The 24,024-nt window shown below is 37.1% G+C and overlaps 2 protein-coding genes across 2 annotated transcripts in view; one reads left to right on the forward strand and one right to left on the reverse strand.

The window, feature by feature from the left end:
• Positions 1–267: 267 nt before the first annotated feature.
• Positions 268–9,535, reverse strand: LOC132109706 (paraplegin-like). Its single transcript, XM_059516002.1, has 17 exons — positions 9,220–9,535; positions 8,908–9,007; positions 8,696–8,779; positions 7,450–7,691; positions 7,207–7,346; positions 6,992–7,094; positions 6,768–6,893; positions 5,969–6,131; positions 5,705–5,878; positions 5,131–5,255; positions 4,235–4,337; positions 4,038–4,148; positions 3,804–3,919; positions 3,131–3,287; positions 1,974–2,137; positions 1,748–1,825; positions 268–1,002 (listed from the first exon to the last, which is right to left on the reverse strand). Exons 1-17 carry the CDS (start codon positions 9,388–9,390, stop codon positions 796–798), a joined length of 2,364 nt encoding a protein of 787 aa, XP_059371985.1. The 5' UTR covers positions 9,391–9,535; the 3' UTR covers positions 268–795.
• Positions 9,536–10,735: 1,200 nt separating this feature from the next.
• The window catches only part of LOC132109694 (ankyrin repeat domain-containing protein 11-like), a 166,460-nt gene continuing 153,171 nt past the window's right edge, over positions 10,736–24,024 (forward strand). The window contains exon 1 of the mRNA XM_059515980.1: positions 10,736–11,146. The gene's annotated coding sequence lies outside the window, so the exon portion shown is untranslated. The remainder of the gene's footprint in view (positions 11,147–24,024) is intronic.

Below are 24,024 nucleotides of genomic sequence, written 5' to 3' on the forward strand. Positions count from 1 at the left end.
TCTACATTTTGAACTACATAGTTTTGTTTTTATTATTTATTTCATAAGAAAACAACGTAAAATGCTGTTATTATCTTTTCTTTTAGTTACAAATAAAATATTGGAATAATACCAGCCAGTTGTTTAGTTTGCAATGGTAGTTTCTTCCAATTTATATATAAAAAAAGACTAAACATTAATAGTAATGATAAAACAACCACATTTAGTCATCTGACAAAAACATTTATTATTTATCAATTTGTAAAATAAAAACTCTTTGACATTCAACACAATTGTAATAATTTATTGCATATGGTGCAGAATATCCACTGTCATCCCAAGATGACTTCAGACATACCACTGGCAATGCTCACCTGGTCTAACAGCTGATCTGTATGGCCTGGAAAGAAGCTCAAAAAGCACAATTACTGTTTTAAATCCAGTACATTTTGTGCAATTCTCAAAGGAAGTATTTACTACTCTTTAAGAGAAATCTACCTTATTGAGAAAAACACTTTGGATATTACTCTTCCACGCTTGATTGATGCTTGTAAGCTGCTTTTGTTTTTTAATCAAATGTCCTAAGACATTTAACATATAATTACTGGTCAAAGATCAGCATAAAAGGTAAACCAAGTATGTTGCCATTATTTTTACAGTCAATCAGAGTGGGTCTAACTGGAACATCAAGGGGAAGAAAAGCATTTTTCCCCCTTAAAAGCACAATTTTGAAAATCAGACTGCTCCTCAAAGGCAGTCGCTCCACTCTTGGACTTTCAGGTGTGTCCGTTAAAGACCGTGAATGCGTTGCAGAGCTCACGCCAGGCTCAGGTTGATGTCATCATCTTTATCTTTGCGGTAGGGTCTGCGTGGCTCTTCTTCACCAGTGTCCTGCTTGTCTCTTTCAGCCTCCACCCAGCTTTGAGGGGCAATCATCTTTTTGGGTCCAAACGGAGAAGGTCCCAGCAAAGCCTCAATGTCATCATAGTTGACCACCTCCCTCTCCAGCAGTGTATTAGCCAGCTGAAAACCATAGCAAACAAGAGCAATGCAACAACTCCAACAAGTAATGAAGGCTATGCTATGAGGATTTTCTACCTAACTTGCCTAAAGCTACAAAAACAAAAAAACAACTGATTGTGAAAGATTTATGTTTACATAAAAGAATAGAAATTACAAAAAGAGAAGCTGCAGTGACTACTTAAAAAGCTATTTTAAAAACACTGAAGCACTGTAACAAGACATCAACAAGTATATTATGAAAATTATGAGAACATTTTAATAAAAATGAATCGGCTAAAATGATCTGGAGCCACATTCATGAAACATGCATAAGAATCTATTTTTTTAATTGCCATTTTTTAATTATAAAATATATTATTAAAATAAATAGTAAGATTTTCATGAATTTGGCCCTTGATTATCCTGCTATGCTAATAAGTTTGTGAAGTGACATTCGGCCAAGTATGGTGACCCATACTCAGAATTTGTGCTCTGCATTTAACCCATCCGAAGTGCACACACACAGAGCAGTGAACACACACACACACTGTGGACACACACCCGGAGCAGTGGGCAGCCATTTATGCTGCGGCGCCCGGGGAGCAGTTGGGGGTTCGGTGCCTTGCTCAAGGGCACCTAAGTCATGGTATTGAGGGTGTAGAGAGAACTGTACATGCACTCCCCCCACCCACAATTCCTGCCTGCCCGGGACTCGAACTCACAACCTTTCGATTGGGAGTCCGATTCTCTAACCACCAGATCTTACCAAAATAAGTTTGTCTCTGTTGTCCAAAAGCAATTTCTCTGTTTGCCTGTAGGCTTGTGCTATAAGAATCTTAGCTTCCTGAACATGAGAGAAAGGAAAACAAATAAATATTCAGACACAAATTCAAGACAACAGACATTTAACACCTACAGAGGCCTCTGTAACATCACATCTCCCATGACACACCAGTAGAACAAGAAGCAGGTTAGTATGTTCTTTCACTCACATGGTCCATCTGCTGTTGGAGTCCTTGGCTGAATGGTCTACGCCCAATACCCCGCTGATCCTCGGAGTCAGGGAAGGACACCTGGCCCACACTGGCAACCATGCCATACTGCTTCACCATGGAGTAGGCCACACGGGTCACCTTCCTCAGGTCATCCTGAGCACCTACGATGAGTTTCTAACTTATCGAGTGTCTAATACTACCTATAAATATTCACGAGGTCAGGTCTGCATCTGTACCACTGGATATACAACTGTTCCTAGCAAATAACCATTTGTTACTCCTGGCACCTGAAGGCTACATTCTAATATTTTTGTCTCACTTGGAGATATCTATGGCGTGTCTATGGAACATAATAAATGAGAATCCCAGCAGTTTTTATTAAATCATTGAATAAAAATCCTATTCTGCAATCACATAAAAAAATACAAACATGAAGAGTTAAAATAAAATAGTTAATTAAAACCATCGTACATGATCAATTACAGACCATGTCTTTATCTGAGTTTCGTGTCCTGTTTCATGCTAATAACTAGTGGTCAACTGATATGTGTTTTCAGACAGCCGATATCTTGGAAGGCATGGGGGGTCCATAGCTGATATGATTTTTTTGTTTTGTTTTTTTATTATTATTTAATATTTTATTATTATTAATATATATATATATACACATATATATATATATATATATATATACATATATATAAATATACATATATATAAAAATATACATATATATAAATATACATATATAAATATATATATACATATACATATATACACATAAATATACACATATACACATATATATATACACATATACATATATAAATATACACATATACATATACACATATACATATATACACACATATATATACACATATATACACATATATACATACACATATATACACATATAAATACATATATATATATATATATATATATATATATATAGGCCTAATATAAAAGCCGTCAAAATAAAAGTCCCGGCTAAAACACATCAGCCAAGCAGAAAAATGCCAAATATCGGCCGATATATCGGTCGACACTACTAATTATTATTCTTTTGGCTAGTTCTGTTTCTCTAATATGTATTCATAACTCTCCCCTTGATGGTGTGTTGTCAGATTAGATGTGTGTAGATGTCATACCTGTAGTGACCTTATTGAAGGTAATGGCTTCAGAGGCTCGTCCACCCAAAGCCATGCACATCCTCTCAAACAGCTGCTCTTTAGTAAATAAATACTGATCCTTTGGCAAGATCTGAGCAAAGCCCAAAGCAGCATTCGTCCTGGGAGCAATTGAAACCTAGAGAACAAAAAATCTCAATGGATTCATGTATATTAATAAATTGTTAATATTATTCACACAGTGATTACTATAGAGGGTAGAGCTTACTTTTAAATGATTTGAACTCAGAAATTGTTATTAATAAATATTTTAAAGAAACAGCCAATAACACACTAAATTAAACAAAATTTGACGGATGTATGTAACTAGACAGACTGAAATAGTATTTTCATGTAAAACCTATTCCAGTAATCTTTATTTACAACTCTCAATCATTTTACCGGTACAGTGAATTTGACAAATTTGATATGTGATCTGTCATTAACAACATGCTTGCGATTTCTTTATCCCTCTTCTGATGCCAACACCTTAACAGGCCTATAGGGAAAGTTCACACAAAAATCAACCATATGTTTGGTCTGTCCCTCACATTAATCTATTGTATTTTATCATTTTTAAAAGACTTTGGTTAATTAAATTTTTGTGTGCTATATTCCTCTTTTATAATACCTTTTAGCTTAGCATGCTGCTTACCTTCATGACAGCTTCTGTGTGTTCTAGAAGCCATCCCACTAATGCATGACCAGACTCATGAAAGGCCACCACCCTCTGCTCTTCTTTAGATAAGATTTTACTTTTCTTCACACTCCCTAAAAGTCACACAGAAAACATCAAACAGATCCAACAAAGGAAGCTTACTGGGTAGAAATCTGTAATGCAATATCAGAGTATACTATTTAAGCTCAACTGTATCTAGGAGCCGAATACCTGCGATGACTCTCTCCACAGCATATTCAAAGTTAAAGGTGTCAATAGACTTGTAGCCTTCTCTGGCAGCATGAAGAGCGGCTTCATTGCAGATGTTGGCAATGTCAGCCCCTGAAAATAGGAACAATGCACAAAGGGCAGTTGTGGCAGGATATGGTGTCAAGAGATAATAGTCACATGGTCAAAACAACACTTACCACTGAAGCCTGGTGTCAACTCTGCCAGACGCAGGGAGTAGAAGTGTGCCGGCTGAGTAAGCTTCAGGATCTTCAGGTGCTGCTCATAGATTTCCTTTCTCTCCTAGAACACACATGATCACATGATACCTCAGGATGCTGATTCAGTGCTCATTTATTTATAACAGTAGTTCTTCTTCTTATTATTATTATTATCATCGTTGAAAACACTTGTGCTGCCTAATATGTTTGATGCAGTTTTTTTAGGATTCTTTGATGAATAGAAAGTTCAGTATTCATTTGAAATGTATTCACATTAAATGTCTTTACTTTAACTTTTGATCAATTTAATGCATCCTTGCTGAATTAAAGTAGTATCATTATTATTAGCACCAAAATATTAAATAGAAATGTATCATGGTTTTCAAAAATATATTAAGCAGCATAAAAATGTCAACATATCAGCAAATCAGCATATTATACACTGAAGACTGATGTAATGGCTGCTGAAAATTCAACTTTGCCATCACAGGAATAAATTACATACTATGGCAATTGTTTAACTGTTGTTTGAATTGTAATAATATTTCACAATATCACAGTTTTTACAGTATTCGTGATCAAATAAATTAAGCCTCGTTGAGAAACCTCTTTCAAAAACATTAAACATTTTGGCCTGTAGCGTACATGTGTTTATATCAGGACTGTATTTATCAGATTTTGCTTAGAAAAACAGTCCAATTCATCATCACTAGTCTGGAAGTCTCCAGAAAGAACGAGCAAATCTGGAGCTACTTCGGAAGTTATTCACACATGGAACATCTGATAACCAATCAAAATCAAGAACTCAAGAATAGAAAGAGCCAGTCTATATAGCTGCTATATATCTCCAAAAAAGTACTTTGAACATTCATTACCTGAAGAGTTGGCAGGTCAATAAATATGTGCCGATCAAGCCTGCCTGGTCTCATGAGTGCATTGTCCAGAATGTCTGGCCGGTTAGTGGAGGCCAGGACAATCACATGATCTGTGGTACCCATTCCTTTAAAGGTGAGAAGGTAAATATGTTGATAATCTCATAAAGTCATGTGCAGATCATATCAGCCTATGTAGACATTAAAATCAACTGAATAAATAGGCAGTGCAGCACCAACTCAATAGCCTATTATAAAAATAATTCCACAAGTAAAAGTTAGGTCAGCACAGTCAAGGTATTACTGTTACCATGTTACAATGGCAAACGCTTGTGCATCCAGGAGAAAAAACAAAACAGATAATGTGTTTTGTTTTCCACTTCAAATATACACATATTAAAGAACTACTTTTAAAATATAACATTAACATGACTAAAATTGAATGAAGCCTCTGTGTGTGTGTGTGTGTGTGTGTGTGTATATATATATATAAAAAATAGCAAAACATGTGAAAAAAAAACACTTTAATTTAAACAAATAGTATTTCCATTATAACTTGCACATCTCTTATTATTACCGTCCATCTCCACAAGTAGCTGGTTAAGGGTCTGCTCTTCCTCTGTGTTTGAGAAACCAGACATGTTTGTGGACCGTTTCTTTCCCACAGCATCAATCTCATCGATGTAGACGATGCACGGCGCTCGAGCACGAGCCTCTTTGAATAGACTTCGCACTCTTGCGGCACCAAGGCCTGGGTGAGGAAAAATCATTCAGATTTAAATATGAAGATCTGAAATGCGTTGGGACTATTAAATATACAGAGTTTATTGTACTGAATTACCTCCAATCACCTCCACAAACTCTGAACCTGCCATGGCAAGAAAGGGCACCTGAGCCTCTGTTGCCACTGCCTTAGCAAGCAGAGTTTTTCCACAGCCAGGGGGCCCCAGGAGAAGAGAGCCTTTAGGTACCTTGGCCCCAAGCTGAAGGTATCGATCCGGATTCTTCAAAAAACAAACACCAAACAAACAAAAAAGATAAAATGCAGAGACCTTTTTGAAACAATATGCATTTCTGCATTACTGTAGCAGTAGCAACCGAAGAACTCAAGGGTGTGATAAGGTCACCACAAACATCTGTACAATTAAACTACATGTGTTATTATTAAGATAGCTAGCTATAAACAAGTTGACAGTTACATCTTTTGCTCTGTCATGACAGCAGCAGACCTGAAAGAGAAAACTGACTGAAACAGTAATTGTACTAATAACAAGAACTTTATATTTTTAAGCAGCTCCAAAAATAAAGACATACATAATAAGAAAAACTCTTAAGAACTTAAATGTATAGAAATGTCAACACTGAAATAAATGGAGTGCTACCAAAGTCAGTTTGCTCTATGGGTGTGTGAGAAGTATTTTCTATGATAATATGGTAAATGTTGTTTCTGCGATAATATGGTAATTGTTTTCAAAATGTGGAAGCTGATATTCTTTCTTTTTTTTTTTTTTATAAAAAAAAGAAAAATAATTATATATATGCAGCTGTAATGCAGCACCAAGTAAAACTGAGCGTGAAAAACTAAAGATTGTCACATCCACAGAAATAAAGATGTGGGCCTAACTTTCCAATGACCTTACCTTTAGATAGTCCACAAACTCTTTGACTTCCATTTTGGCCTCGTGCATTCCTGCAACATCTTTGAAGTTTACACCTTTACCAGATTTCCCATCGACAATAGTGAATTTGGCTTTTTTTAATTGATTCTGGTGGAGCAGCCAGATTATTTGACATCAGAAAACATTTGAATAATAATTAAATGTACAATTCTACAACAAATGTAAATGAAGGAATCTTGACTTACAAATGCACTAAAGCCGCCATCTCTCCCACCCATTCCTGCCAGTCGGAAGATGTACCAGAGAATTGCAACCCCAATGGCAGCCATACCAAGTGCATAAAGAGCACTGTGAAGGACAAGAAATTAATCCAGTGATACTTTGTTATGCCAACAGTCGTTTTGAATCTTTTTTCAACTTGGCAGGATTGCATGCTCTGTGGAAGGTCTAAATTACTTACTTCCCGAAGAAGCCTGTGCGCTTGTAGGTCACTGGTATTCTGTCTCTGGTATCTATATTCAGCTCTTCCTCTGCTGCTCTCAGCTTCTCCTCAAACTTGTCAATGTTGGCCACCTGCATTCGGTACATCAGGGCAAGTCTCTACAACAGACAACAAGACATCAGTAAAACTAGGACTGTTAGCACCATAATGATTACAATTATTAAAAAATCAAGTATGGTACTTGTGTGTGAAGTGACTTACAGGTCTGCCGAAGATGACTGCGCCAGGGTGAAGGTAGATCTCCACAATGTCACTCTCAGGAACCACCTGTACTCGTGACACCTCCCCTTTGGCCAACATTTCATTTATGAAATCATGCCAGGATATGTTCCCCCCACTGGTGTTGATGGAGTTGAGCAAGCTCATGATGACAGCAATGATAAAGAGTGTGCGCAGTCGCTCCCTATACATCTGGTCCTCCTGCTCTCGTCTCTTTTTCTCTTCTAGGGAATAACCAATGAAGCAAAGCAAGAAAAAAAAATCTGGAATTAAAAGTATATCTGCATGTCTGAATTACATGCGTCTGATTGGTCAACAAATTGCATTATTGACTGTTGTCCCAGTCAACCTGATGTCCACATTACTGTGCCAATTCCATGTTTGTCAAATCACTTAATGTTCTCTAAATAAAACAATTCCAACTCAAATCAACTTTAGCCACCTAACAAGCAGGGCAATGTAGGAGTGTGCGATAAACATAGTCTGCAATAACACCGTTATTGTCCATGAAATTATTGAGTATGTAGCTCATATTGTAGAAACCAAACAAAAACATGCCTTCACTGCATGATTTAGCCTATTAGTATAGCATTCAGAAGTATATTCTAATCTGAATACACGCCTTTGAGCAACACACAGCAGTGTTTTGTTACTATATTAGAATATATGATCTGAGTGAATGATTCAACAACTAATTCATAAACATGGTAACTAGCTTCATTTGAAACAAACTTTTTTAATGAATAATACTATGACTCACTCACTCACTAAGACAATGGACTTGCTGCCACTCACTGACGGCTGTTTCATATTTTAAAATAAGATTATATTTAAACAACTTTATTCCAACATTTAAAATGTTATTTTAAAACATGTTTACAAAAAAAAAAGACTTTTAATAAGGATTAAAAATGCCTTTATGAAGATAAAAAAATCATGAGGAAACCGAGATAGCGACAGATCTTTTGCTCTTTATTGTGAGGCACATTCAAATGTAGCAAATTATTGAAAAAGAAAAAAAAAATTTAAAACTTGATTCTTTCTATTGGTTTTCGATTAGATTTGGAGATTTGGACACTGCACTGAAAAGTGGGCTTCAGCAGGCATTTTGTTAAAAGCTTATGAGGTCAATGTTATTTTTATTTTTTTATTAAACATACATGAATGAATTATTCACAGTTAGATGCATTAAGAAAGTAGTTTACAAACTACCTTCTTTAACAAATACCTTCTTCCTCCTCTGGGGTCTTCCCTTTTCCACCTTCTTTCTTTTCATGTCTTCTGTTGGATGTACTGAAATAATGAGTAGTGCCTGACAGATGTGGAAAAAATATTTGAATTATGCTATTCAACATAACACAGAAAAAGTATCAAGATTCAGAAGCCAAAAGTTCTGCATCAAAACTTTGTCTGGCCAAATAAATCTAATAAATGTAATACCTAATAGTTTCCACAGTTTCACAGGATCTGTGAACAATTTGTGCTGACAATGGAAATCAAGTCCTAGAAGCCTCGGGATCAATGGCTTTGTCAAAATATTCTGTTAAAAAGAACTTGGTTAATCACCAAAGTAATATCAAGGTCATGTATAATCGCATAGATTACTTGCTATTATTATGATCCATCTCTTCAGTTTAGTCAAAAAAAAAAGGTATAAACTGTGTTAGTCAGCATTACATCAAACCCCCTTGCTATGAATCTTAAATGAACAAATAGTTTACACAGTGCTTATTCTGAATTTAAATAACCCACCTGAATGTGTCCCGATGTTAGACCTCGTATGTTTGGAGTCATTAAATGAAAGCAAGAAGTCACATTGCTCTCCAGTTTTCTGCTGGCTTGAAAACAACTGAAACGAGACGATAACGACCAAACCCGTTTGTCGTACGATCTGCTTCCGCGCCGTAAAAGTAGCGCTGCCATATTAAAAGCTGGTTTATCGCGTCGCTTGGATCAAAACATACTATTCCAAAATAAATGGCAGTCTTTAATGTGATCTCTATAAGAGTTGCTTTCACGCAGCTGTCATAGTGAGTCTGCAGGTCTTATCCAACACAGCGTAAAACAAGCGCGTCTTCTGCTCGAATCATACAGAACAAATAAAATGCGGGGGAAAACTGTCTTAAATTATACCATTACAAGGACATTACAATGCTGTACTGACTAGTAAAACCGTGAAATCTAATAATGTTTACCGTACGGGCTTGAAAAACATGTCTTTTCAACTTTCAACTTCGGAATCAGCCAATCAGGACAGAAAGAGCTCGAGAACGGGCTGACGGGAAATGTAGTTGTAGGAAATGAGAGAGAGAGAGAGAGAGAGAGAGAGAGAGAGAGAGAGAGAGAGAGAGAGAGAGAGAGAGAGAGAGAGAGAGAGAGTGTGTGTATTCAGATGCAAAAGCATTTTAAGTGTTTTAAATTTCCTTCTAATCTGATATTTTTTTTTTTATCAGGCTCCTATGTGTAGGTTCAGTAATTTGACTTTATTGGCAATCAATAGGTCATAGAACATAAACATAGGAGCACACATACATTAATAATAAATAATTATTAATCATACACAAATTTAAATAAGATTTCACATGTCTGACATCCTTATTTGTACTGGCAGGTATGAGCCTGTTTGATTTCAGATGTATTTTATGTTGGGATATGAAGTGAGGACAGAACATGTCAGAACATTGAGTATAGATCTAGATCGAGAATTAAGGCCATGTCTCAGACATATTCAACAGAGGGAGCCATTGCGTTATTCTGCTCGCCAAGATGTCGGTGGCAAGGTGTGTGACGTCAAATCGAAAATAAAACAAAAATCAAAACATCCAACATATATTTTCCAGACAACGGTAAAGGAGAGCAAATCGTGCTGTGGCTGATGAGCTCGGAATCCTTCACCAGCAAACATTTTGTATAAAGTATGCTGAAGATTTTTACATTTTTATCAATCTGAATTAAGACGGGATAAACAATTACGGTGCAGCTCTGTTCACTCGTATCTTAAAATATGAAAACATACACATAAAAAACACATTCAAGCAACTTTGCTACATATACCCACACAGGTTCTCCATTTTCCTCTCACCCAAATGGAGCTCGCAAAAACATGCCACTGTCTACGCCATTACGGCTCGAGATCGCCAAAGAAAACAACGTGGAATCTTCCTTGGCAAGAACCACAATGGCGCCAGTTTCACATTTACAACGGGGAACAGACAGTGACCGCCCATTCGCGTCAGCCTATCACACTCCGCGTATCAACTCCTCGCGTCCGCTCTTCGTCAGCGCGAGTCAAAGGCCGATCGTGACTGTTCGGAAGGACTCGGACGGAGAGGATTAACTTGAAACGGAATTTTAATTTTTACACCTCAGATCAAGCCAAATCAGCAAACTTAACGTTACGGAGACCCATGGACTATTTAAAGGGACGGATGGAGATTTTATAACCACTTCTCTTACCAGTTTATCGGAGCCCTGTGAGATTTTAATCATCGCATTTTGGGGAAGGTTGCCAGTGATTAGCTTAGCACGCTGGCGCGAGCGCGGACTGAGATGAGCGTCGCGCGCCTCGGATGTTCCCGCATCGGAGCTCGCTGAAGCAGAAGGCCTCAAATGGGAAAAACAAGCATCGGGAGGGAATACCAAGTATAATTTTGTAGATGTAGCTCACGTTTTAAAGAAGGTAAGCGATTTTAAGCTGGTCTTTACTCTTTTTTTTTTTTTTTTTTTTTATCCATTTCGTGATGAAAAACATCTGTACATCCTCTCATCCGTCGACTTTCACGATTAGACTGCTAACGGCTTTAGCCCCGTTGCTAACTGGAGTTTATTTCCCTCCCCCACCCCGGAGTCGAGGAAATGTTTGCGTATTGCTCAAAATCTATCCATTTGGTCAAATTGTGCGCATTTATTCATTCCCACGGGTTGTGTCGATCTATAATAACCACAGTTTGTAATGATTGAAGGTGAGCATGTGAAGCTGGAGAAATGAAAATAATGCTCGTCATGTTGTCGTTCTCTGGGAATCGGATATAGCCAGACAGCCACTGGGATGGGCTGCTTAATACATGTAGGTTTCAAGGGCACATATGATAATATTGTTGACCTCAAATTGATTATGTGTGCTGAAGTAGCTGCAGGGATTATGAGATTGCAGAATAATATCTGTGATAAGAATTTGCTTTGGGTTATCAGTGCACCATTCAGGCTGTAAATATTAGATCACTGCAACACTCTCAGTTCTCAGTGTTTTTATTAGATTGGTCATAGTATGGTGGCAACATGAATTCAGTTTTTGTTTTTCTTTGCTCATATTTAACAGAGGGATTTGATTATGCCATGAAGAGAAAACAAACACCGTTTCATTGCATAATAGCTTAAAGATTTCATGCAAGATCGGATTCAGCGATACAATCATCCTATTTGACCAAATTAAGGGTTTTCTAGATGCATACCTGTATTCATAATGTGAACTCTACTAAGCTGAATGTTTTTTTTTTACTTTGGATTTACTTTGAACTGCAAGACCTGAACTTTACTGTCTTACATGGTGTGAAAAGACATTTTGTGAAGGTTGCGGTCGGATGTGACCCGTCTGTGCTTGTTTAGACATTATGTGGTGTGATTGTTTACTTCAGCAAGGAGCTGCGTTGAAGCACGACCTTACAGTATTTCTTTAAAGGGTGATCTGAAGGATAGGGAGTATCTATCAAAGTTTGTGATGAAGTAAACAGCTGATGTTGGTGCAGTGAAAGAACACTGCGGCGGTGTTGGGGCGTTAGCACACTCTCTCTCTCCCTCTCTTCACGTTCTCTGCTGCCACTTTACATCCCTCCCTTCCTCACCTTTGTTTATTTCTTCTGAGCACAACTTTAACACAGCAGCATTGTAAAATACGCTTTCCTGTTTCACCCCATGAGCAAACTCAGTTGACTCATGGCACTTGTAGAGTGTTTATCGGAAGGTGGTTTAAGAGCACTAATCAGGATTTAGCTGAAGTATGATCCGTGAGTGTCTCATGTTGTCAGGCCTGTTTGTCTACCCACTTCTTGTGTTTCGGGAGTCCTGTTCAATGTTTGGCAGAGAGGGGAAAGGGTCTTTTGGTTTGGTTGTGTGGTCAGGAATGTTGTTACTGGGAGCTTCAGAAAGCATTTACTTTCTTTGATGATGGCAGTCATACTCAACCATAATTATTTGCTTTATCTCTCTCAGTCAAGCCTTTGAGAGCTAATTCTGTCCAGCTGAACTCACAGAGTGCCTTAAGCATCCTGTGGTTGGAGATTAAATGTTATCTAAGGTATGACATTGCTGTTATAAATGACAGCTTATATGGTGTTGAAACCATTTTAGTGAGTTTGAAATAAAACCATGCTTTGCTCAGTCACCATGAGAATTATGACACATTTATGTCTGCAGAGACATTTATTTATTTACTCAGTGTTCCTCAATGGTGGGCTTTTTTCAGCCTCACTGTTGCAAAAATAATGCTCTGTATGTATGTACTGTACATGTGGAAGAATTGACAATAAAGCAGACTTGACTTGGTTATTGCTAGGAAGTGGCTCTATGATGTTTCACTGATACTTCATGCTAGAGGCTATCATGGAGTAAAAAAAAAATAAGTAATTTCCAGGCCTGGGAAAAAATATCAAAAGAAACATTTACGTTGTTTTATTTAATTTGCAAAATCCTTGAATTGTTAGGATATTTAGGACTGGGCTTCACCAAGAAATAGGACTGTAACGGTGTTCAAACTGAACTGAAAAACCACGGTACAGCACCCATGATATGTATCACGTTACTCTTGGTACTTTCCACAAATCACCCCTCCACCAGAACTGTAGTTTGTTAAAAGTTACCACGTGTAAAACAGATGTTTTGGCTTCCTACATTACATCAGCAATGATAAAAAAATATGTCCATACATAAAATCATACATTCATTATATTCATTAAAAGTGTACATTTTGCTAGAGCTGCACGATTAATCGAATGCGATTATCATGCGCATCTTATCAGTTAAGCCGGTTCTGTAATCAGTAGTGAATCTCTATCACCTGCTTTCAGATGGACCCGCCTTTACTACATAGAGCCGTAGTTCACTGACAAGGTACAAAAAAAAATTGCGGACCATATAATCGTACGATTATAAAACCGAAGAAATCATTTGTGATAATGACAGCTGTTTGCGTAGCTTCTCGATGAACTTCGGCTCTGTAGTAAATGCTGCTCCTGCAATGCCAGATTGTCATAGCAAAATCAGAATTACCCCCCCCCCCTAGGTTCACGAAACGGTAGTCCATAAAATGTGTTGCTGTTCTGTTGTAAGTAATCTTAAAGATTCCTAAATGCATCTACTTTCTAAAGACCAAATAAAGTGCTTTTGCTTTCGCCTAGAAACACACAGCATCTCGCTGACATGTCTGCTTCAACACTAACTGTGGTTACTGAAACCAAGCCTCCTTTCTTTGCGTGAACATTTGGGCGGGATTATGCAAATATTTCCACATAGTGACGTAGAGATGTGGGGGCATGTTTGAGTCGTTTCGGGGGATGTGGCAGAGTCTTAACTTTGATAAAGAATATCTCTTTGGATTTGATACTTTAGGCTTTGCAACTTTACAGATCTTCTTCATGCACCAAGAGCTTGTAACACTTAAAAGAGTAAGGAAAATTTGAAATCACATCATCCCTTATAATGAAAAAATATGAAGGTGAATACCTCACCTTCAGCATTATTTATTTCACCCGCAGCGGACAGAGACTGAGACAGTGCCGCTGCATGTCGTGCCAAACCTCTCATGGCAGCGTCATCAGCTTGAGATCATTTTTTTCTTAGATCGGCCTTTTAGAGATTGCCGATCAATCACCCCAACGTGATTATCAGCAGATAGTGATCGGTAGATCAATCGGAGCACCCCTATTTATAATAATGAAAATAACAAATTCCTTTTAGAAATTTAATCAAACTGTGCATGGAAAACCTCCTCATATCATGTCTTTTCACGGCTGTGAATAACAACATGTTAAGAGAAAAGTATTGTTGTAAAATAGTGGAGGTCACAGAGTGAACTTTTGTGGGAAAAGTGCACAATTCAAGAGGCCCAAAACATAACAGTGCTGCATAAAACTATTGTGGCTTTCCCTGTTGTTTAATCGATTTAATGCATGTTTCCCCGTAGGGAAAAACTTAAATTTGGGAGTTCTGTCTTTTCTATAAATGGTAGAATTACCATTCTGCAGGAAAATTCATCCTGACTACTAGCGAGTCTCTGTTAAACTTCACTGATTGCCAGTGAGACCAGCATGTTCATCATACAGTCAGAGTGCAACAGAAAGGAAGCAGAATTAATGTTGAATGCCAAAATATTCATTTAGTTAAAATGTTAGTTTTTTTTTGCAGCCCTACTCAAAGAGTATTGATGTACTTTTATTTCCCCTCTGTTGGAAATGCTGTCAGTGTACTGTAGTAGTGTGAGCCAGTACTCGCATGACATTATTGTGTGCTGGTTTCCTTTGGCCTTCCCCTTCCTCATTGCATAGCGTTAGTGTCTGTAAACAGGAACGCCTCCTCTCCTCTCTCACGTTTCACTTCTCTCCTGCGGTGTAAATGTAGGCCCTTCAATACTTTTTGGACAGCCAGATGCCATATAAACCCCTTTTAATCTCTCTCTACCTATGGCAACACATAAATGTACAAATGCACACAATGCTGAATGGCAAACATTTGGGAAGGGGCACTTTGAAGGTTTTCTCAGCCTGATGCCTCTTTTCTTGGGCACAGGTTGTGCTACCACTGCAGTGCGTTTGATAACATTTCTCCCCAACTCTCACACATCAAAGGAGACTCTTCTTTCTGCCCTGCTCTCTTCTTTGCTGCATTTCTTCTCGCTGTATATTATCACTCAGTGGTTTCTTTTGATCTTTCGAAATCTCATCTCTTAGACCTGTGTATAAGCGTGATAGTATGGTCATAGTCTACGGTTCTGCTGTATCATATTTTGACTTCATAATTCAACAAAATATTTCCTTTCCTGTAAATGTTATATAGTACAAGTTCTTTATTTATACAGTAGTGTCCAAAAGTTTTGGCAGTGACACAAATTTTGTTTTGCACAGGTTGCTGCTTCAGTATTTGTAGATTATTTATTTTTTTCCCACATGTTTCTATGGTAAACTGAAAAACAATGATAAGCATATACGTTTTAAAGGCTTTACTTGGCAAAACATTATGAGTTAATATTTACAGTGTTGACCCTTGTTCTTCATAACCTCTTCAATTCGCTCTGGCATGTTGGATATTAGCTGAATCTTGACTGATGGCAGTCCATTCTTGCTTTATTAGTTCTCGGAGTTGATCACAATCTGTGGACTTCTGCTTGTCCACTCTCCTTTTGAGGACTGACAATTGGACCTTATTGTCAGTGAACTACGTCTCTGTGAAGTAAATGCCGCTCCATCTAAAATCAGGTGATGGAGATTTACTACTAATCATGTAACCGGCTTTACAGAGGAGATGTGCATGCCAATCGTATGCGATTAATTGCACAGCCCTAACTTGGGGTAGTCCAGGTGCAGGGCATAAATCAGTCTGGAAAAAAAAAAGTGCACAGAAGTTCTGAGATTGGTCAGTTCATCCATTACTAAACTTTCTTCCAAGACGATTCCCGCAATGGGTTTAGCTGTGGACTTTCTTGGCCAACACCAAGGGTTTTTACTGGAGTCTGTCTTGTCAGCTGCATCCGAACAGAGGAAGAAACTAGGGCTGCATGATTAGGGCAATAATCTTAAGTTTCGATTATTTCCCTGAAATTGTAATTTGATTTATTAATTATTCAAATGAATTATTATATTTATTATTAATCAAAATTTACATTTGAATGATGTTTTTACCATTGTTTTATGCAACTGCATGCCCTATTTTAATATGAAAATAAATAAGCTGAAAACACTTGAACTGGAAAAACTTTTAGTACTTTTCTATAGTATTGAGCCTCGAATGTCAACTATACATTGGATTGGTTTCTTTTAAATTATAAAAAAGTAAAATATGAATATGGTAATATATATTTTATACTAAAATTAAAATAATGGGAAAAACACTTAAAATATCATGTAGAAAGAAAAAAAAGCATCTTAAGCATGCAGAGTAACATAAGTGGACTTTGAACGATTAACCCTATCAAGTCGATTAACGCGGATACGCGTTTTGAGTCATTTTCTCCTGATAACCCCAAAAAGAACTTAAATTACACTTTCAGTTTTAATCGTACAGATAAGAGCAATACATCAATCGAATCTGTAAAGGGTCTACTTTTTTTTGCATACAGACATAATAACAACAAAACTTTGTGCACTTATAAAATAAAGATAACAAACAAGGTGTGCTGTCTGCAGCCTTTGTCTGCGCTGATCTTCTTTTACAAACACGTCATTTAAATGAACTGTAACTCCGTGAATACTCAACGAAAATACATGAGAGAGATATCTATAGAAAGCTTGACATGTCTATTTTTAAACTAAACAAGTGCCGCCGAAAACCGATATTCTGTGATAAAGTAATCCATATGAAAACAACGCGATGTCTGTTTTTCATGTCTCCCCTCATTATATCTAATGTGACCACGCCCCTGCGCCGAACGCGCTATTCAGATTCAAACTGAAGCGCGCAGCTTGAATACGCCCATAACAGAAGAAAAAGCAGCGAGACTGTTCAAGTTTTTTTTATTTTACTGTTTGCTTCGCGATGAGAGGAATAACACATAATTCACCCCAAAAAGATGTGATGTGGTTGAGGATTTGAGAAATGGATTTCCTCAGAAAAAAAGAATGAAGCACTTTATTCAGCAGAGATCATAAACATGAGTAAGTCTCTTTTTATTTATTTATATACTTGTACTAGTTTTCACATAACGTGTAAACGTTTTACTAGTTAGACTTTTTCCAAATTATAATTCCTGACTAAATGTATAATCAAGTGAAACATTATGAAGTTTCAATAACAATATACAACACTATACCCTTCGAAAGCTTGATGTAAATAATATAAATGTAACAAATAGATAACTGTAACAAATGTAAAAACAATGCTTTTCTTTCCATTTATTCCCCCTAAAAACCCAGAAAAATATTCTCAGCTCTTTTCAACATTAATAATAATGATGATAATAATAACAACAAACGTTTTTTTTTTTTTTTGTAGAAAATAAGATTGTTAAAAGGATTTCTGAAGGATTGTGTGACTGGAGTAAGCATGCCAAACAATTTGTTTGAAAGTCAGCTTTGATTGTTTCTAATAAACTGTTTAACTGCTCCCCCAAGTGGATATTAAATTATGTTGTGGGATAATTAAATATATTCTTAATAAACTACAAACATAAAATTATATAGATTTATTTTGTTCTCACATTCTCTCTTGTAACTCCTCACTCACAGTGGCACAGATGACTGAAAGGCTCATTATGCAGCTCATTATGCGACCCTTTGTCTTCTCAGGTGTAAATCACAATGATATTCATGGTAGTTGACGCCTACTCGCATATGACTTTTACCAACAAAAAGTGTCTTAGAAAATTTAAATCAATATATTGTTTTCTGTGAGTGAGTAAACAAGATGATTTTCACATCATTTAGAAAGAAAAATTCTAGGCTACAAGCTCCAGTTCTCAAAAATCCCGGGAACCATTGTTCTTTATGTGTTTTTTTGCCTTATTCAAGCGTTTTAACATTTTTAGTTTTTCACTAACCACGCATAATATTTTTTTTCTCAAAAACACAATCATGTACATACATGCATTTCACATATTATTACAGCCAAGTTTGTGCTGATTACAGTGAGATTAGTCTTTACCCTTTTAGATATTTATAAGAAACTGAAAAAAGCACAAATGTCAAGGCATGACAAAACTTCTCCAGGCCCCAAAAATACCCTTAGACTCCAGAGGGTTAATTGCCGCTTACACCAATTACGTCATTGTGGCATCCATAAACGTAATCGCGATTTGAAATTCGATTAATTGTGCAGCCCTAGAAGAAACAGATCAACAATGTAAATGTAACTATGTAAACTCTCTCTCTCTGTGCTGGCCGCTTTAAAAACAAAACTTATAGGCCTGCTTAATGATCAAAAACTGCTCCAAACATACAAAACTGAACTATTTTAATAGCTGAAACGGTAGTATAAGCTGTTTTGGGAGAATTGGGAAAAAAGACGGGCTGAACATCCTCAAGTGAGTTGATGGGCAAACCGAAAGTTGATGGCGAATGTCCAGCACTCTTCTCTTCTCCACTGCTCTGACTTTTCGTTTGTACCCTATGTGTTTTTACCTATGTAAAAACTAAAATAAGTTGTAAAACGTAAAGTTTTTTTTATTTATTATTATTAATTGTGTTCGGCATGGTGGGCCGCTTGTGATTTCATGACGTGCCACGGGTTGAGATCCACTGGTTCAGAGCTACAGGATTTGTGGAGTAGCAGGACCCCCAAATAGATTGACAAAAGTCATAATAGGAACAAGAAATACTTCCACTACTACTTAGTTTGTGATGTGTGATGTATTAAGACGCAATGTTTTCAGTTTGTTGATGACCTGACTTTGTCCTGTGAATGCATTGCTCTCGGAGACAGTTAAGTTATTTTATCATACGTTATTGTAGGCTGGGCGATTTTGCCTAAAAAAAAATCTTCGATTTTTAAAGAAAAATTCGAGTTTCGATTCGATTTTCGATTTTTTTTTCAATGCACTTAAAAATGACTGCAGACATCAGATATAGTGTCAAAAGTGCAACTTTATTGCTATGATTGTCCTCAAGAGTTAAAATGTGTAGAATCCCAAAACAAAAAGTAAATGAGGCTCTGTCATTCAACAATTTCAAGCTTTAACCCAGGTTTAAGCAAAAGTGCAACAACTTCACAGTAGCTTAAATTTTCTGTTCAAGAAATCAGATAATTACAAATTTTGTAACATATAACATTACAATTAAAAAAATAAACTCTTCTCAGTATAGTGTGAATATAAAAAATGAAACATGCCTGTGGCAGACATATAGCCTGCTCAAAGAGTGAACAAATGTAAACTTTTATCTATAACAACAAAACACGTGAACAAATGTAAACTTTTATCTATAACAACAGAATAAATTGGCAGCATGTCTGTGGCAATATAAAACGTGATCGCCTCTGTAATCGCTTTCCATCGCGCTCCGTTCTTATCATAAGGCACACAGTTTGTAAAGCTCTCAGGAAGTGTAGTTTGCTTTTTAACGTTAGCAGGTGTGCTAGAGGAGCCGTTTTCGCTACGGAGCTGGCTGCACTTCTCCCATTCTTCGCGATGTTTATTCCTCAGGTGCTGGAAAAGATTTGTTGTACTACTGCTTCCTAGGGCTGTGACGGTTGCCATGACAACCGCGTCACCGCGGTGGTCGGTTGCTACCGCGGTTGTCTACTGCCACCGGCGGTAGTGCACGTGACGTCACAAACATAATACAAAGTTTTGTATATAAGTGTAATAACTGTAATAGTTGCAAATTCTAAGTCTATGGTAATTAACAAATTACCTCAAACACAGCGTTTCCTTTAGATTGGCAGATTTGAGCGCGGGAAAATACAGTTTATACATTCAACAAATTAATTTAGTGTTGGGCGATGGATCTTGTTGGGAAAGCAAATACCACCTCACCGATCTGGAGTCATCTGCATTCATGTCACCCATCAGCGTTTGCACAAGTTCTCGTGATCGCAAAAGCTGGCTGGTAAGGTTTGGTGAGGCTTTCTCCAAACTGGCCAAATACAAACGAGACAGCAATAAATAAAAGATGGTAACAAGAAATATGGCAACGATTCCTATTTCAAAGAGAGCACGTGCAGATGAGGAGTTACTGAGCTTGCTTGGTGGCGGAAAAGTAAACCAGACGCAACAACCGCGTTGCGACAGGTTTAGTCTGTCTAGTATCTATACAGGACATTTGAACTCTGTGTCAGTAGCCTACATCACAGACCGGACGGGGATTTATCATGTCGTGTTGTGCTGCATCCAGTGTAGCATCACTGATTATAATGAGTATTTTGTTGCGCTGCATTGCTCGCGTCCGTTAGACAGGGTGTATTTAACTTTCTTATTTAGGCTACTTTCTTGTAGCCTAAATAAACATTATTTCTTTGATATGTATTTTAGTGTTTTGCAGGCGGCGTTCACTGACAGAAGTGCTCAAATAAACACGAACTGACGATTTAAATAGGATGTGTTAGATGAGTGAGACAGTGCTGGGCTGATTTCTAGACGTGCATATAAATATATCCTGTATATAATATATATAAAATATATCACATGCATGCACAGTTTAAGTCAGCTTTAATCACCTTTTTTGGTAATTCCATGAATTAACTGACCACGACACTGCTTGCATATAGTTTATTTCGCAGTTTGATATGAAAGGATATGCACAAAGGATGCACGCACCGCCTTTGAGCACAGGACCGTCCGCGCTCGCTTAACTTGCACCTGATAATAAAGTGAAGTGGAGCGCGTGTCTGAAACGTTTCCTGTTCAGTCATTCTGCGAGTCTGCGACTGAATAAATTCACTTCTTGTCATGAGAAAAAGTGACAGAAGCAGCAGTTGTGAGTGGGTGGCCATCCCCGCCCCTACGTAAAATAATTTGAATAAGTTAAACTGGAAAAAAATTATCGCCTTGGTTAACGAGCAAATTTTGACACTAATATATATATAATTTTTTTTTTTTTTTCAAACACCGCGCCACCGGCGGTTGTTGGTCCATGACTACCGCGGTGGTAAAAATCAGCCACCGTCACAGCCCTACTGCTTCCAGTAGCAACAGCCTTGAAACATATTTTGCAGCAAGGCTTCGTCTGTGTTTTGTCTGCTGCATCAAAACCAAACCAGTTCCAAATTACGGAATTACCTGTGCCTTTCTTTGGAAGTAATTCTCTGCTAGTGCTACACGCTGCCATGTTGTTTTGACTGTGTTACGCACTTCTTTTACTGTCTCTATGATTACGCGGGGCGGGGGCTGGCTCATATCGCGCTACGGAAACGCACAAGGACGAAACGTGGAAAAGTCCGAAAAAACTATTGTGGCAAAAAACTTGAGTTTCCAAAATAAAAATCGTTTTAAACTACAAAATCGATAAATCGATTAAATCGATTTTTTGCCCAGCCCTACGTTACTGGATCACTAACCGTTTCTCTCAGATGACGACTAATGTCTTCATCCGCCCGAATATGGAGAAGCACTTTAATTTCACTGTCGCTTCAGTTTGATGACATTTATTTTATTTTCTTAAACAGTGCATGAATGCGTCACATTGTTATGATTGGCCCGGAGTAGACATCTTACGTCACTGCGTTCTGAACTCGTACGTGCTCATACCAGTAATTTTCCTTCTGCGTTCACACACAGCAGAATTCCGGCAATTTACTGGTAATGTTAAACTTCTCCTACCGGTAAATTGCCAGAATGAATTTACTGGTATTTTTAAATGATCCTGTTCACACATGATCTCTTTACGGCAATTTACCGGTAATTTTCCGGAAAAGTCTGTATGTGTGAAAGGGCTTATAGTGTTACATCCGTTATAGATGTCACAGGTTTTTTTTAATTAAGGAAGAGAGACTTCGTTTGTATGTAGGCCTAGAAAATGTATATATTTACAATACTTAAATATAATTAATATTATTTTATTCCTTTTTGCATTAGTAGTTTGAAGAGTAAAAAAAATTGGTCGGTCTTAACGCAAATTTGCAATCGGCAAAGTCGGTCGGACTAAAAGCAAAAAAAATAAAAAATTGAGTCGGTCCTTAATTGACAGGGTCGGTCGGGTTACGGCAAATGAGAATATTTTTAAGGATGGCCTGAAAGCACGATCTGACATCAAAGCTCACTATCAGCAGTTATTTTTTCTATGTTCATAACATTTCTTATAGATTATTGCTCGGTGTAAGAGATAATTAAAGATCAGATAAAGATAAATTGGCACAAGTACCAGTACGAGTGATTGCGTGTGTGAATTCGTCATACTGTCTCTATATTATTGTGAAGCTGTGGGTTGTAAATTGCCTAGTTTCTTGAAAAGTAGAAAAATATGCTATAAGTTTTGAGATTCTAAGCTACTTTAGTAATAAATCACAGAACAGCACTGAAAACTAGTTTTTGCGTTCCTCTGTGCGCGCGATCTTCACAGCTACTGTTTTTATGAGTGTTCGTGCCACAATGCAGCTGCGCGAACATGGGAGCTCGATATAATAATACACATCCGATCGTCTAATCGCTTGAATGTCCAAACCATAAAACAAATACAACTGACAAAGTTTAGTGAAGACGCAAGGCTCACCGCTCGCGTGCCATCACTATGTGTTGAACCGCCGTTCACCTCCGTGTTTTGCTTTTATGCCACTGACTGGACGGGGCAGAGTCATTTGGCTACACACGCGCTAGTATGCTTTTAAGGGGGAAGTATTAAGAGGATTAAAAAACCGAAATAACTGACACGGGAAAATTATGTCGGTTAGAGGTTCTGAGTTTCGGTTTCGATTACTCTTCGATTAATCATCCAGCCCTAGAATTATGCATTTCTATTAGAGGATATTTGTAATTTTTTTTTTATATCTGCATCAGCTGATATCCATGTTTATTAGTGCGTGGCATAACAGCAGAGTGGACTGGTATACTACGGTCTATTTAAACTGACCAGTGTAACCTTGTATATGTTTGGTTGACTGTACTTTATTTTAATAATGAACAGACTGCGATGTAAGTTTGAAATTAAAATGCACTTTAGATGTTTAGTGTCATTTATACCAAACACATGTTGCTGGTTGCTAGTGTGTTTGCAGCACTACTATTATTTATTTTTTATATAGTTTATTTTTTATATTTTTCGGTTTAATTGATTTTTATTTGTAAAATTGTATTTATTTTATTTAAATGTATATTTAAGTTTACATTTATGTTCCAACAAACTTGAAAAACTCTGCTTGATAAATGCTCAAACTTTTATGTAAATGATTGACTTTCATTTTTGTACAGTGCACAAAATTAAGATTCGAGAGATGGTTCAAGTCAGTGCTCAATAAATTAGGGCTGCAACTAACGATTATTTTGATAATCGATTAATCTATCGATTATTTTTACGATTAATCGATTAATCAGTTTGTACTTATATTTTAGTTTTGCCCATTTTTCCCCCAAGTAAATTATTAATAAAGGGTCTTTATCATTCAGCATAGATTTTTAAGAGATTTTAACCATTTTGCATTGTCATATCCTCATCAAAAATATACCTGGATTTGTTTTATTATGTGTCAGTAATCCTTTGTCGAACTCTTCTGTAATCAAAACACTGACCCATACTCCAGCAAACTTCACAAGTAGATTTCAAATAATGTTTTCACCATGGCAGTCCTTAGAGCTCCTAAAGTAGTTTAACATCCCGAACAAAGCTTAAGGAATCTTTCAGAACATATTTTCACGAAGGAGGAGGATGAAACAGAATAAAATTGCAGTACACTGCATTTTATTATTTACTGGGAAACAGCTTTATAGCT

This window comes from Carassius carassius, chromosome 2 (assembly GCF_963082965.1).
Source record: "Carassius carassius chromosome 2, fCarCar2.1, whole genome shotgun sequence".
NCBI lineage: Eukaryota > Metazoa > Chordata > Actinopteri > Cypriniformes > Cyprinidae > Carassius > Carassius carassius.

Bases quoted from the DNA above. Each gene is read 5' to 3' on its own strand.
- LOC132109706 (XM_059516002.1), bottom strand. From the start codon at position 9,390: ATGGCAGCGCTACTTTTACGGCGCGGAAGCAGATCGTACGACAAACGG. The intron at 7,692-8,695 runs GTATTTGTTAAA...GTTATTCCCTAG, and splicing joins GACCCCAGAGGAGGAAGAAG to AAGAGAAAAAGAGACGAGAG. The intron at 7,095-7,206 runs GTAAGTAATTTA...TGTCCTTCACAG, and splicing joins CGCACAGGCTTCTTCGGGAA to TGCTCTTTATGCACTTGGTA.